Here is a 16,507-nt window from a genome sequence, read left to right as displayed (position 1 = left end):
TTAACTCAGTTGACGACATCGGATAGCCATTAATAGGCTTAGGTTCTTCATCAGGGATACGATGAGCAGCTACAGGTAACAATCACTAACCTAAGATCTCAACTAATCCAGCACAGGACAAGAGTTAAATATACAGTTCATAGAAAATGTTGGAAGTGAATACTCAACTGTTGTTAATGTTAGCATGGCCTGGGACAGAAAAAGGGGAACAAATGGCAGCTGTGCCCCTCCAGTGATGGTTTCTATATTTTTCATGACAATTCATTCTTCAGATTCTGATAATACCTTGGTTTTTATCAGGGTTCTGACAATTGAATCAGTCAGTAACTCAAATATTATTGCTGTATAATGGTTTTATTAAACAGTTTTATGGAAAACAAACCCACAGTTTTGTGTGTTACATTATACAGTTTTCAGGCAGAGACTGGTGGTGAGTCACACATGAGAAGCTTTAAAGTCTTGACTTGTGTCCAGTTTGTGAAACAGTGAAGCAGCTCTGCATGTCAGCATCAAGGGCCACGACAGCACCATTTAAGAGCCTCACACTTATTTAACTACCTTCACTTTAAGTCACCTCTGCTTATGACACACTCAAAGTGCTACAGTGTAAACAACCAACACCTGCCAAATTCAGATCCGTCTCACATAGAACACCAAGCACAGAATTTAGGACAAACTGACACTGTCAGTTCTGGCTGTCCTAAAAAGTTGAGGTGCTCTACAGAGGAAAAGCCAAGATGGCAACACCTGCTACAACACTTACTGCAGGTGTCCCCTTACTATGTAATCAGACACCCGCAAGTCCCTAATATTTAGTAATTCACATCAAACTTACTGAAATAGTTCTGCACCACTTAATTCAAACCAACTCCACCTAATGTTGGAAGAACTAAACATTTTTATTTTGAATGCAGCTTGCTACTTCAAAGCACTGGTGAGAAGCAGCCCACGCTGAGACAGATCCAGTTTGAAATCCTAGAGGCAGTGGGTCCTAGAAGAGACTTGTGATTTCTTTTCCTTTCCTATAATTGAAAAAATAATTGGCTTTTGTAGTTCAAACACTTATGTTCACTGTAGAAATCAGTCCTTCAATCTCCATCTGTGACTATCACTTAAGGTTAGACAAATTCCTAGACCCAGAGTCCTGAAAGACCCTTACTTCTTCCAGGTCTCATATCCATAAGTGGAGTCTGCAGCCAACAGAAGACAGCAAAAACTTGGCTTAGAGGATTAGTTATAACACGCAAACAAAATATTTATCTGCTCTTAAGCCCCAAATCACAAGAATATGACAAAGTATCTCTGAGAACAGAGTGAATATCACATACACACATGTGCACACGCACATACACACTCACACACACAGACTATTGCATATTGTTTTGAGGTCAAACATTTAAAAGCCCTGTTTCCCACTTTCACGTCACATCACTTTAGCAGCATGCAATAGTGACACTTCAAAATGTTTACATAAGATCCATTAGACCCACAAGAAACCAAAACCTACAGGGGCGGGTGGGCCAAGGTTCCTCTCAGAAACAGGGGTTCTTCCTTTGTACTTCAGACCCAAGAGGCCAGGGCTCTTGAAGAAGCTAGCTGTACCTTCTGGGGTGTGGCCTACACTGGCTAACTCCTACTCAGGTCTAGGTTGACATGAAGCTAACAACCATGGTATGAAAGCTCTTCACACTGTCTAGGTCACATTCACCTTGAGACCCTGGTGAACCTGTCTTACTGATGAGTGAAGTCAAACAGAATGCAGAGGAAAGGTAAGAGAATAGAGCAACAGGACAAAGAAGACAGTTTCTGGGCTTCTAAGTTTTTTGAACAATAAAATCTAAGGATCCAGGTTGCGTCTGCTTCAACCCTTCAGTTTCCTGCTCTCACCCTTTCCTCACAGCCGCCGGTCTACACTTCATGTGTTTAAGTGTTTGCTCTCCTTAAGGCTGTCTTACTCTACCAAGTGACCCTGCAAAATTCCTATAGGCAGGAAAGGAAAAAAAAGGTTTTGCCTTATTTCTGAATTCTGTCTAAACTTTTACTGTAGAAAACAAACTGTCCCTTAAAGTAACTAAAAAAAAAAAAAAAAAAAAAAAAAAAAAAAAAAAGCAGTACCCTACTCTGTCCCTTCACACGTGTTTCCTGGTGACAGGGGCAGAGCTTGCCAGGGTCAGGGGCCAGGACAGGGACAGCGCTATAGAGTCACCAGCCAGCCCTTCTGTCTCTCTCATTTCTAGATGAGAGGGATCTGAAGGTCACCAGCACCAACCCCACTGTCACCACAGCCTCACCTGACTGAAACGCTTTTCCCTGCCTTCTACTGCTACAATTCTGTGAAGACTTAATACTGAAAGTGCAGATACATCAATCCCACTATCAAACAATAAAAACTTTGTGTCCTCCTAGGTGGCCTACTATTAAATCCGCACTGAGGAAAAACAGAAAATAAATCAATAAAACCTTCCCAAGAGTCTTACAGTTCATTAAAAACCAAGATGAGACCTTGGTTTTCAAAATGGCACATTATTCGGAAACACAAGGGTTCTGCACAAAAGTCTCGGCTGAAGGAGGTGGCAGGGCTGGCTGAAACAGCATGGACTCCAGGACTCATCTACCAAGGCATTGAGCAGTCCGCATTCCCCGCGGAACATCCCCATCTTCCTATCCATGCCTGTGACCAAAGAGGTCTCAAAGGTGTGCAGAGGACTGCTGTGCCACCAACGTGTGGAAAAGCCAGGAGGTAGCTGAACCGACCAGAAGGTCCCTTTCAATGTGGCTTGCTCATCTCAGGAGACATGGAGTCTCTCAGCCAGAAACAGTGCTTCATGTTTGACTTGCATTCATCCGTAGAATGGAAGTGTCAAGATACTTGGAAAAATACTTTCTTTGAATCTTGAGTAGGTTGGAATACTTCTCAGTCAGTGGTTATCAGTGACCCCATTCCATCATCAGACACATTTAAAAGGAAGAGGCAAAAGAAAAAAACCACTTCATTAATATCTGGTGCAAAGAGCAATACTGGGCATGGTTATGAACACCAGGGGTGGTTCCCCGCCTCACACATCTTTAAAGGTAGGGAGATGTAACATGAGCATCCAATGAGCCTGCATGAACTTGTGTCTAGAGTTGTGCTTGGGTAGCGAGCACACACGGCTGGCCATATTAACCCAAGGCTGAAGAACTGCCTAGACTAGAGAGGAAAATCTTAAGAACCGTTTGCCAAAAGCCTGAGGTTCTTTACTCTCCTGTTAAAATGGATGGATATGCTTTTTTTTTTATTATTAAATTAAAGAAAAATGAGGCACATAAAAAATCTTTCAGGGATGAAAGATATGGAAGGTTTCCTTAATTGCAAGCCTATCTACAAACCGAATCTGATAAAGAAAAACTGGAAACAGGCCCATACAGCCAACATACAGGACCAAACTGAAGCACAAAGGTCTGAATTTCTTTTTCTCTGGATGTTACATTGTACTTATGTTACATTGTACTTGGGTTAGGCCTTCACTGAACTAAAAAAGAAACCCTGGCACCTCCAGTCTTTAAGGTGATTCATCTAATCCCACAAACTTTTTAAAAGGGCTCCTCACCCAATGGGTTTTGCATTACTGAGTCATGTATGAGATCTGAGGGAAGCTATTAAATGGGGTACATAAAACAAAGAGGGCTCTTGTGGGGCACCTGGTGTCATATAAAAACATGGTGGATTGTGTCACATAGTGTGGGAATACAGAATCAATCCATGCAAGGAAAGCCACCCTGCAATGAGGCAGCTCTAAGTAGGGCAGTAGCCTGGCACACATCTGACCCTTGGATACCAGTGGTCCAGAACCTCTGCCCAACAAGGATCCTAAGAGTTTGCTATTCTTTCACTTTAGAAAAAGAAGCTTCCGGTATACCCAATCCTGCAGCCACAGCTCCCAGTCAGGCCCTGGCGACTACCCACAGGCAGAGAGAACGTGTGTAGCTGGGCCAGGAGGCTCCCAGTAACCTTCCTCTCATATGCATATATATGGTTTTGTGTTTCTTAAAATAAACTCCATGAACTCATAAAGCTCTCATCTGCAATCCAATGCAAAGCAGAGCCCCTATCAGAGGCTCTGACACACACATCAGCCTCAAAACAAATCAGCCTGCTAGCCAGGAGGCCAGCTCAGTTCAAAGGCAAGGGAGATGCTTCTCCAGAATCCTTGGAGGCAAGGAGTAATGTCTTCTTCAGATGGGCTTATACAGCAGCGTGGTGACATACTTCTTCTTGTAGCGATGGGTTGCACTAAGGACCATCACACTGTCCTGCAGAGGGGAGAAGCACACAGCTAGACATTAATTTGGGTGGCTGCTGGCTCTTCCTGGCTCTCAGTCTTTCACAGTCACTCACTATAACAATGAGGGAGAAAAGGTTTACATTTGGCTCACAGTTCTGGATTACAGTCTATTATGCCAGGGAAACCAAGTCATCAGGAAGCTGAAGCAGTTGAGCATTGCCTGTGTGCACCCTGTTTTCAGCACACTTTTGCCCCACTTTATCCAGTCCAGGAGACCCTGTCCAGGGAACGGTCTGCTCACATTTTAGACGGATCTCTGTATGCCAATTATGTGTTCAATATAATTCTCTGTAAGTATGCTCAGACTCACATCTCTGGCTGCCCTAAATTCAAGTTGACAGCACTAACCAACACATTTACTTTTAAAGAGACAACTTGAAGTAAGAGGCTGGTTTCACTGTCAAATCTCAGTTCCAATCAAGTTCCTGATGTGGTGTTGGTTGATAACCTTGAATAATTTATTCAATGGTCTCTAGGTCTCTCTATCCCCACCTTTAACTTTTTCATACAAAGAATAGCAGCTCCCATTAGCTATTATCTGATGGCTCTGACACTTATACAAGAAATCAGACAAAGTAGCGGACACATATATGGCCATGAAATATTAACTTACTACTTTATTTTGCTTCCCATTCCAAACATAGTAATGGACTCAAGCCTACCAACAACAAAACAACTATGCTGACAACCATTTCCAGAAAAAAGTGTTAATTGTAGTAAGAAAGGAAAATGACCCTTCTTAACACGCATTTGTAAGCCCCAAAGCAGGTCCAATTGCCACTTAATGCCAAGGATGAACTGTAAACGTCCTCTCTGATCTGGAGGGAACTGTGGAATTTCCTATCCACCCTTAAAGGAAAAGAAGGCTTTCTTGGACATCCAATCTGCTGGGTCAATTCCAAGTGGCCGAACAACTGAGAGAACGCAAAGTCAAGCTGACCCAACAGGACTGTCACCTGTGCTATAAGCCACACAAAGGAGCAAAGGCACCAACTGCCAGGATGTATTCAAGAGTATGGATGTGCCACAGAAGACATGAATAACAAGGGACACCAACTGAAAGTCACAGAGTGGTCACAGGAGACAAAACCCAATCACATCTCTAAGAACTCCAAAAGTCCAATGCAGAGACCAGTGTGGCTTGCTGTCTCTTTTCACCCAGTACTGTCCCTGATGAATGTGTCACACACAAGCTCATGGGCAAGGGCTGAGAGGACAGAACCTCAGGCCTGTCTCATACTCACTGGCAATCAGACTCCCTTGAGTCTTAGTTTCTATCTATAAAACAGGGGTTACAAATAATACTTACCCCTCAAAGTATCATTAAGATGAAATTAGTGAATTAAGATTTTATATATAACCACACACTCTATTAATTAAAGTCAGCTCTATCAGAAGTAAGGCTAGATCTCTGTTCTAGCTGCACATCTAAGAAAGCAGCTTACAGGGAAACTACTGGGAGTGCTCTGGATGTGCTTATGCACAATCTCTGGGGCGAGACCACCCAGTCTGAATGCTCACCACTTCTCCAAGTAGTTCTCAAGACAGTCACAAAACTACACATCTATGTCAACAGCCAAGCCACACAGACATTAAACCAATGCAGAAACTAAGGACTCTAGGGCAGGGGTGGGGAAGACAGGGGACCTCCAGTCACATGACTCCCTTCCTACGACATAAGAGATGGGAAAACATGGGTATATACAACTAGGACATGGCAAGGTAGCTTGACTCCCCAGTTTAAAAGGCAAAGTTTTATGTCTCACATTCAAGCATTTGTTGAAGGAAGCTAAACCTGACTGTTCTGCAGATTGGGTCCAGCCACTATGAACTCAAGCTTAAGTAAACAGATGAGCCAAAGGGTCCAGTCACCCAAGGGAGCTTAGAAGCAGAAAGGCCTCATGACTGACAGCTCAGCCTGAACAGACCAGAGACTGAGGCTTAAATCCAACAGTCTGCGAGTTAGGAAGAGACAGCTCATCAACAATCTGACTGTTAGTGGCAACTGTACCTTTAAAAGCAGCAGCAAGAGAGTTACCATTGAAGAGCTTGAGGGACCCTTACCTTACCCTTCCACTTGGGAGGCTGTGGAAGACCAGGGCCACCACTTACCTTAATGGACAGTGCATAGAGATGGTTCAGCATAACATGGTTGGGCTCGGGAAGTAAGGCTGGGTCACACTAGGAGAAAAGACAACCCCCCACCAAATGTGATTAAACGCAGACAAAGCAAACAGCTTATTGTTCCTCAGAGCTTTCTGGACTGTTGAAAACTCTAAATAGGGACACTCTGTCTCCTACAAGTCATGCATTCCCAGATCATAAAACCAAAAAATCCTCAGTCTAGGGCAGAAATGCTAAGCCCCAACATTTTCTTTAAGAGAATTAAAACAAAATCCTTGCTTAGAAATAGAGGTGGTTTGAGTTAAGAGAAAAAAACAATCTTCCTGGGAACTACTAACTATCAACTAAGTGAAAAGTGAAACCATGATTTAAAATAGTTAATATAACGTAAATTTCTGTATATCCCCCAATGAGAGTACCCCTTAACTTTTGTTGTAATATAAGTCAATACATATCGATTCTATCAGTTTGATTCTGATCTAACTAGAAACAGAGACATCTATACATTCTGCCACTGGTACCTAAAGAAGTTACAGTTCAGTCTGGGAAAAAGGATTCCACTGTGCTGCTGTTGTGCGCATGGCTTATTACCGGAATTTTAATTCTAGCCCAAAGTTACTCATTTTGGCCTTGATGGTCCTTGAGATCCCAAGATGCTCTAGCAACCTGCTCAGGATACTCACTGAAATATTAGTGTCCTTGTTAAGAATAACTTGGAGTAGGTGAGGGGGCAGGATGGGTGGGGATTTGAATCTCTCCTCAGATCGAAACACATACATTTCTTGACCATAAGGCCCTGGGGGTGAGCTGGACAGGTCTGAAAAACATTTATGCAAGTGTGAAGGAAAGTTGAAAGGTTAGTGAGAACGCACAGGGGGAGCTTGCACTGCAGTCACTAATCTTAAATGCAGTCCAAGTCTGAGCATCAGAACGTGTGGCCAGCTGGAGCTGAAGCTGTCAGGTTGGAAAGGAAATGTCTGAATCAACCTAAACACGCACCAGGAAGCTTCCCAACAAGGGAATGTGATGTAAGGAAGAGCGAGCTGCCAGGACCTAGGCGCCAGGAAACCAACACCATTTTCAGCCACATGACCTTGGACAGATCCCTTTGTTATGGTCAGTTTGCTCATCCACAGATAAATATCTTCCTAATGTATCAATGCTTCAGAGAAAATAAAAGTGAGAGTGGTTAAAATGATGGTGTGAACTCCGTGTAAAAAGATTAGATTTCATTTTTTTCCCTACCAAATCCACAGACAACACCGTTACATGTGCTAAGTCTATAATGATTGCAGCAGACAGAACAAACACAGCTGTAGTCAAGAAAGTGCAGACGTCCACCTCAGTAAGGTGCCACACTTCGTCCTCACTGGGATGGCTGCCACTGAAATGGCAAAGATTGGCAAAAACATAGAGAAACTTGACACTTCAAGCTACAGTATTCTCACTGTGGGCAGAAATGTACAACAGTATCGACACTTTGGAAAACAGTATGGTTGTCTTTAAACTGTTAAACTTTATAACCCAGTCATTACTGGGTGTATGACCTATGATAAAATATAAGCCCACACAAAAACCTGACCACGAGAGTTCATAAGCAACATTTATGAGAGCTTCAAAGAGGAAGCAAAACCCAAATGTCTGTCAACAAAGGATGGAGAACCGAAAAGGAACTGTCATACCGTAGACTTCTGTTCAGCCATAAACAGAAGTACTGATACATGTTCCAACAAGGATGAGCCCCGGAAGCCTGCTACAGTGAAAGAAGCCACACAATGTATGGTTACATTTATAGGAACTGTCCGGGGGACAGGCAAATCCATACAGCAGAAGCTTTATGACAGGTGCAGGGCAAAGAAGAAAGCAATGGAGACAGTCCTTATTTTGAGGTGACAATGGTTCTAAAACTCAATATACTAAAAAAAAAAAAAAAATGGATAGATTATACAATTTAAAAAGATGTGTTTCATGGTATCTGGATTATACTTAAAAAATGAAAAGGTTAAATCTATAAAATTAAATAAACTATGTTTTCATTGCTTTAAAATTTTTATATTTTATAGCTCCACAGAAAACATTCTAGTAACAGTTTACTTTAATAACTCAGATAAGCTTCAACATATAAAGCAAAACAATTCTATGTTATTAAACAAAACCTTAAAAATAGAACAGGAAACTTTTTAAAGAACTTTCAGTTGTTCTGGTCATTTTATCCACAAAACACTACTGGGAAATAACACATAACAATCTTCACTCCCCCTTTATACTAAAAAATACAAGTTGGGTGTTGAAAAGTCAAACGCATGGCCACACCCACTATCTGCATATTCCTAATAAATGCTCTATGCCTGATCACTGGGTGAGGAAACCGAGTGAACCTGAAGTGTGCTGTCCTCCAGCTACACATTTAAGACTGACTGTCACATGCTTGCTCCCACTGCAGATCATAATGTCATACATCTAGTGGCCTCAGAATTGAAACTTTTTAAGATCATTGCCCTCCAGCCAGTAAGAATGCTCGTGTTAACGTTCTGAGTTTATCTACTTTCTAAGGATAGTCACTGTGCTATGGGCTATTTGGTGCTTGCCCTAGAGATTATGCTATGAGCTCTGCCTCAGTTATTATGTCTGAGGCTCACTGAGGGTCCGAGCCCTCAAGTTTACTGCTGGGAGCTGGTGTACATGCAGGACTAGTAGCAGAGGCCATGTTTCATTCTCTTTGCAAACAAGACATCTGCTCAGTGGATAGAGTGTGCCGCTCTCCCTGCAGGCACATGTCCCATCACACAATAACAAGTCAGTGACGATGGGGAGTTTGCACAATGTGCCTCCGCTAAGAGTGAACAGGCACTGAGAAGACCTTGGGGAAAGTAGTTTGCACAAAAGTATACAGAACTTTCCCTGTAGATCCAATTCTGTGTAGAACAGCTATTCTTTTTTTCTTCTCACACTCCCTCAGTGACAATTATAGTTTTAGGCTCTCATAAAAATCTTAATTGCCAGTTGAGCTCCCAAACTAGCTGATTCAGGTTAATGAGACAAACTAGACGTATCCAGCCTGTGCAGGTAATATCACCAGATGCTCATGGAAAGTGTGAGATCTTACTGGAAACAGCATTTGAAATGGAGAACAGTGTCAGAGTAAGAAAGGCAGACATCACACCATGGGATTATAGGATTCCTGAGAAAACATGAAAATGCAAAATAAAGCAAAAAGCCGGTTTGGGGAAGGAACCTGCATGGTAGGAAGGACACAGGCAGAGAAAGCGATAAGACAGTGTTACCTCGGCACGATGTCTCAGAACTTTCCATAGAGTCTAACTTTAAAGCATCGAATACTTCAAAATCAGATTTCTTGACATGGATCAAATTATTAATTGTGCCAAGCTGACTGGTAACCACAGGCTGAAACAGTGAAGAAATATAGACAAACAAACAAACAAATAAATAAATGAAATTGGATTCCCTTTTAAATCTATACCATCACCCAACTGCCCCTCCACGTTTATGACAAGTCTCTAGTAGAAAACCTGTTGCCCACTGAACTGGAGGGCAGTGAGTCGTGAAGGCCACTGAGGCTCCGTTGCAAATCCAGGCCTTACCTCTGATGGATCATGAACCCACTGTCCGTCCACAAAGAACTTGTACTGGTGCTCTCCCTCTGGAAGATCCAGGATGGCAACAAAGTCATTATGGCTAGAAAGAAAACAGAAGGTCAGACAGGACAAGTGCCTTAAAGAAGACAGAGTGTGAAAAAGTAAGGAAAGGATGGGGCCACCGCATGACCTCAAACATTCCTAAGCTACAGCCCTTGTGCTCGACCCACCTTTGAACAGTGCAAATCATTCTCTTCCTCTGTGTCAGTCATACATGTGCCTGATCACGTGTGTGTGTGTGTGTGTGTGTGACTGACAAAACATTTAGATTTCTTAGTGTTAGGAGATGGGCTCAGTCACTAGGAGTGCTTGTTGTGAGCTTCAGGACCGGAATGTGAATCCCCAGGATCCATGGGAAAAGCTGGACATGGCTACACATGCCTGTAACTTCAGCACTGGAGGCAGAGGCAAGCAGACCCTGAGAAACTGATGGCCAGTAAAACTAGCTGAAAGGGAGAAACTGAGGTTCAGTGAGATTGTCTCATGGCAACAAGGCTCAAAGTCATAGAGAAAGACACGTGGGCCTTGCTATGGCCTTCACATGCACACATATGGGTACACATGCATGTACATGTACACACATACACACAAAGCAGAGTCTTCACAAGTATGACTAACATAAAAGACAGGTCTGGGTTGGGAAATACTTCAGGGTACTTACTCTTCCCACAGTTTGGTGAGCCTTTTCTGGAAAATGACTTATTTATAGAAAGGGTCCCTCTGACAACCACTTAAATCATTCACTACTGCTTTGCCAGCCATAAACTGGCATCTTACCTATAATGTCACAAGGTATTTTGTTTTAATAAAGAAACCAAAGCAACAGGGTTCGTTGTTTCTAGACTTCCTCCAGACAGGAAACGGCTTGAGAAGCGCAGTCCTGAACCGAGCACACATAGTGCTATTAGAAACTTTCGGGGCCCACTCTCTTCCTAAAGAAAGGCAATCAGGTATCTGCTCCTGCACACTGTAGACTCAACAGAATGCCTGTCCTCACCTCTTAATCAGAGGGATCTTGGTGCTCCAATTGTTGAAGGACCCAGAGATGAAGACCTCCTTGCCTCCTTCAGACCAGCGGATAACGGTGGGCCGGGCCTGCTGGGTGGGCTTCACAGAATCATCCAAATCCTGCTGCCAGGGTACAAACTCTTTGTCCCCAGGGAGCTGTAAGAAGGAGTAGGTCATCCCTAGAATAAATTATGACCCAAGGGTTTTTAAGACGTCCCAAAGGCTTTTAAGGGGCATTAAATTAGGCTTCAACTAAAGTCAGATAGCCCAAATTCAGCAACTAAATCAGAGTATGAACAGACTATGGAAAAGTACTATGGCATACATCATTGTCCTTGTAGAACCTTTGGATCACCCTTCAAACAAACAAACGCCTCCAAACCTTCCTTCATATTACCAATTTAGCTTGTATGCAGACAATTAGGATATGCTCCTGAACACCTCATAAGAAACTGTATTAAAGCCAACTATGGTTCTTATAAGAAAATCAAGCTAGCTATGTTTTTCAGAGGCAAGTGGTTCTTTGGCAATTACAATTAAAGTTAGAGATACCAAAATTTCTACGTAGTTAACAATGCTGTTTGGCTACTTGGTTACACAATAGGGCATTAAAATTTTAATGGGCTGGCGACATAGTTTCTTACCAAGCCCAAGGCCCTGAGTTTCATCTACATCCCCATCATCCATCAATCAGCATGTATTCGGAAACCACATCACTGATCCAGTACAGCTGAAGTGGTTATGGGACCTTACTTGCTTACCTAGACAAAGTTCCTAAAGTCACTTCAGGAGGGTAGACATCCTGGAGCTCTAGGAGCACAAGATCAAAAGCAGCTTCCTTGAGCAGAAGCAGATCGTGACTTAATGGGGTTTACAGGGTTCTGAGAAAAACAAATCCCTTAGTTTCTTTCCAAGGTAATCCTTTTGGACAGGTGTGTGCCAACTGCGGCTATGAGCCAGACTGCTCTTACACAGCTTTCACCTCAAAACGGTCACCCATGTGTTCACCTGTCATCTACAGCTCACTGCTACCATGTAGACCTGGGAAATTATGGCAGACTGTATGACCCACAGACTCTAAATTATGTATTACTTGGCCTTTTACACAAAAAGTTTGCTAATCCCTCCTTTGGACTGGCTTCACTGACTGGTAAACGAGACTGCATGGTACCCGGTCAGGAATTACAAATAAAAGAATGAGGGTTAGGGGAAGGAAAGTCTAGCTTATTTATTTGGGCTTTTCCCTGCTTTTTCCAAAATGAGAAACGTTTACCTTCCATTCTGTGTCTCGGTAGTCCTTAAGACTACAGCACAAATACAAACCAAAGCAAATGGAGAAAGAAAAGAAAGGGACCTTTACATTATTCAGAGGACTAAGGTGAAACTTTGGCCTCCATAATTTCAAGGCGACACACTGGGACTAGCTGACAGTTGCATTGTGAATGTTTCCACATGTCTCAAAACAACCCTCAGATTCTGATTCCCGCATAGGATCTTGGGAATATCTTTTTTATAAAAGCTGTCAGGTACCAACACTCTTGTCACATTACAATAAACAAGGAAAAGCATTTCTTATTTTTTCTAGGGGGTCAAATTCTCACTCTAGTCTGGACTGGCAATGATCTCGTCCCACCCGGGAACAGCTGAAATCACAGCTGGGAGGCACTATTGGATCAGCTTTAAACAGTCACCTTTGGAGGTAAGTCCTAAAATGTTAGAAATACCATTTGTTGACCTGTTTGAAATCTGTTTCAGAGTGGTCAGTAGGGGAGTGGCTTGGATCACAGAGTAACAGTCATTTAATGACCTTTCAGCAACCCCTAAACCAGGAGACATACACACAGTTCAATACACTGTTCATTTTATAGGTCTGTCAGATTTCCCATAAGGTTTTTAAAGCATTCTTGGGGGATCATGTCATACAAAGAGGACTGAGAACCACCAAGTAAGTCTATTAATAAGCCTGACCTTTGAAGTAAAGATGCCCCCAACCCCACTGTTCTGATCTATTACTTTTATGACTTAAGGCTTTTCAGTTTAGGATTTGAAATCTCCAAACTATTAATATGCCTGGCTTTGGAGCAAAGCCCTTCCACTTATGACATGACATTTCTGTGGTAGGAGCAAATGCAGCTGACTAGCAGAAAAACTGTTTACTCGAGTTAAACCATCAGCAACACCATCAGGAACAGCAGCAAATTGGCAATTCAAATCCCAGCCTGCAAATGTGTAAGGAAATTCAGTGTGGAGGGGGAGGGTACATGAACTGTAAAGTTTTCAGTCTGTTGAGACATCGGTGATTGTTTGAACAGCTTTTCTCATTTCACAAACGGCAAGAAGTAAAGGAAAGAATGATCCAGAACAGGCCTAAATTCACACAGAGCAGCCTGGCTCTTATTCAGGACACCAATTACTGCAGTCACAGTTTGACTGTACCCAAATCCTGAGTCATCAATGTAGGATTGAGCAAAAATACATGGCCTGTCTGTTATCCGGGATAAGCTTTGGAGAAGAAAATCTAGGCTGAGTACAGGGCCCAAATGATGAGGAATCCTAGAGAAGAAACAGGGAAGAGGGAACTCCAGGAAATGGCCAGTTTGATGACAATCGCTTTTCTAACAGTGTTCTTAATCAGGACCCAAGAAAATAAGGTGTATAATTCAATTTTCATGCCTGTCAAAGTGGTAAATAAAACTCTATTTACTGGCCTAAGGCTCAGTTCACTGGGAAGTGATAAATGCCAAACACATTCCACCCTTCCACTCCCCACCCCACCCCTCACCAGTTTTTCTTTTTTTACTCCAGAAAGCCTACCAGGAGAAATTAAATGTATTTAATGCTGACACTTCTAAAAGTGACTAGGAACATTAGGGTAGCAATCACACTGCTGTCAGCTCCATCTGGCTCTTCTTTTGGGTGACCAAAAGTGGTCTCTGGCTGGAAGTCTATGGAATTGAGAGCAAAAGTCTTCAGGGCAGTAGAGGGTGGTTTTGAGCCTTGGGCAATATTTTGAAATACTTCTGAGGAGTGAAGGGAAATAAGATGCTCTCCTGTGAAGCTCAGCAAGATGTGCAAAACACACTGCTACGTTTTAAAACGACAAGTTTTTTTTTTTTTTTTTTTTTTTTTAAATTGAGCCATTAACCAAATGATGTCCTGTATTGATCCCCAAGACTAGGGGAAAGTATTCAAGTAATCAAGTGATGGCTGCTCAGAGCCACGCAAAGGTGAACGAGGATCGAAGAGGAGATGCAGAGCACTTAAGAGAGCAAGAACGAGACCTACACAGAGACATTTTCAGAGAGAAGAAATCATCTATCTATCTTGAGGCCAATGTGAGAAACTGAGCCCGTATCAAGAGCTCAGACAACGCACCCTCCGAAGTTTCCACCCGCGCTCACAACCTATACATCTTGGAAGCAACCTGCAGGAAGAAGCAAGAATGGGGCTGGCAGGGGATGGGTCTTTGGTACCTGTCCTAGAAGGTTGGCCCACAGATTACTCAGAGCAGCAGGAAAACAACTCCGTGCCTCTATCCTAATTTGAGGTAATATCTAGGAGGAATTAGCACCCAACATCTCTGTCCGCGGAATAGTCTTCTAATTAAAAAGCCCATAACCCTTGAGAATGAGGAGGAAGAACCAAGAAGGGCGGAGCAGCCCGCAGCCCCGCTACCTCACCTTGGAGTCGGGCAGGCTGAAGACGCTGGGGTCGTCCGTGCTCCCCACCATGATCTTGTGCTCCTTGCCCGGGCCATGGCCGCCGCCCTCAGCTCGAGCAGCCTTGGCACCGTGGCGCTCCCCGGACACCCGCTCGCTGGTGGTGTTTCCCATGGCTGCAGCTCGAGTCGGGGGCAACCTGCCGCGAGGAATGACACCAGGCGGGGAACACCCCCGCGGCCGCGTCAGGGGCGCCCCGGCCCCGCCCCTGCGCCTGGGAAGGGAATCCCCGCCGCAGGAGACTGCGCCCCGGGTCCCCTCCCTCACCCGCCTCACTGGCGCCCCAGCTCGGAGAACCGGCTCCGAGAGCCCTCGCTGCCCAAAGCCCGGGTCCCGCACACCCCCACGCCGCTCACCTCTGGCGATGCGCTCCGGGCTCGCGTGGCTACACGCACGCCGGCTGTTCGCCGTACAAAGAGAACAATAAAGTTATTGAAATTGAAGCCGCGCCCCAAGCTAGCGAACCGGGTTTCCTCCTAAAATGGCTACAAGGCCTGCGACGCGGTACCGCCTCTGGCTCTGGCCCCGCCCACCGGGCCTCTTGTTCCGCCCCCTGCGCGCCAGCCTCGTCCCCTCCCTGGCCTCGGTCCCCTGCCTCTCTAGCCACCAAACACCACGGCCGCCTCTGTGGTGGGTGCGCGCGCAGCTCCGGTTTGGGGAGGGGCCGAGGGTGGGGTTGGGATTGGGGCTGATGTCCCGGTGTCTTGTCTTCCTGAGCAGTTTGTGTATCCATGGGACACGGCGCTTATTAGAAAAGCTGAATCTGAGACCTCCCCGTGCCCTAGGTACAGAATTAGAATCTGCACTTTTTTGTGGTCACCGCAAACCGCTTGATAGCGATGCATAGCGGATCCACATTCGAGTGGTTTTCATACTCCGCGTACCGTACACCTTTACAAAGTAACCTCTTTTTAGTTGTCCCAGGAGGTTTGAAATAAAGAGTGGGACAGAAAATTGACTAGACACGTGATGGCAGGTACTGACATAAGGCTGGCTTCTATGTGGTGCCCAACTCATCAAAGTGGTGTTTTCTCTTACTGTGATTAGGGGCGTGGGTGCATGCATACAGCTAATGAGTGAAGTTTGGTCGAGGAGGCAACGGGGGAACTCAGAGCAGAGGGAAGGCTGGGAATATACTGTTGGAGTAGCGGTTTGAAACCAGTCGGCTAGAAGTAAAGACAAAATAGGCTGTGAGGTCAAAGAACTCGGCGCAGGAGACGCTGAGACAGTGGGAGGTGTCCTGTGAGAGTAGCTCGTTTGCTACTGAGGTTTCAGTGGTCTTTCGGTATCCAGGTGTAGGTTGGTGAGATGAGGCTAAGTCTTCACTGAATGAAGGGGGAATAAACAGGACTATAAATAACTACAGCCAGGATAGGTAGTGGGTGCTTCAAGGGGCTGAGAACTGGAGAAGCAAGAAGAAACAGTATCAGGACTCTGTGCATTGTGAGAATCGAGGAAGAGATAAACCCTGTTTCCTGTTTTAAGAGCTTGGCCTTTTAAGACCCGATTGACTGGAAAAATACGTTGTATACCAAAGCCTGTTTCAAACCATACAGTGCATTAGACCTGCCAGAGAATCACATCAGTGGTCTATTCCAGAGAGTTTTCTGCGAAAGGTTTGGCCAGCATTGGTTCTAAATGCAAATAAGCACTCTTTAGTCCTTTTAAAAGAGTG

At 44.2% G+C, this 16,507-nt stretch overlaps 1 protein-coding gene across 2 annotated transcripts; it reads right to left on the bottom strand.

Moving 5' to 3' along the window:
* Nucleotides 1-341: 341 nt before the first annotated feature.
* PRKAB2 (protein kinase AMP-activated non-catalytic subunit beta 2) lies at nt 342-15,270 on the bottom strand. Of its 2 annotated transcripts, XM_080915628.1 has the most exons (8): nt 15,189-15,270; nt 14,794-14,971; nt 11,103-11,269; nt 10,052-10,145; nt 9,734-9,854; nt 7,133-7,266; nt 6,438-6,506; nt 342-4,293 (listed from the first exon to the last, which is right to left on the bottom strand). In XM_080915628.1, exons 2-8 carry the CDS (start codon nt 14,944-14,946, stop codon nt 4,216-4,218), a joined length of 816 nt encoding a protein of 271 aa, XP_080771754.1. In that variant the 5' UTR covers nt 14,947-14,971; nt 15,189-15,270; the 3' UTR covers nt 342-4,215. The 2 variants fall into 2 exon arrangements, with proteins under 2 accessions (XP_080771754.1, XP_080771755.1); XM_080915629.1 differs by lacking the exon at nt 15,189-15,270 and having other exon boundaries at nt 14,794-15,068.
* Nucleotides 15,271-16,507: the final 1,237 nt, after the last annotated feature.

Source organism: Micromys minutus, assembly GCF_963924665.1.
Source record: "Micromys minutus genome assembly, chromosome: 4".
Lineage (NCBI taxonomy): Eukaryota > Metazoa > Chordata > Mammalia > Rodentia > Muridae > Micromys > Micromys minutus.
This window is presented reverse-complemented; position numbering and strand designations above follow the sequence as displayed.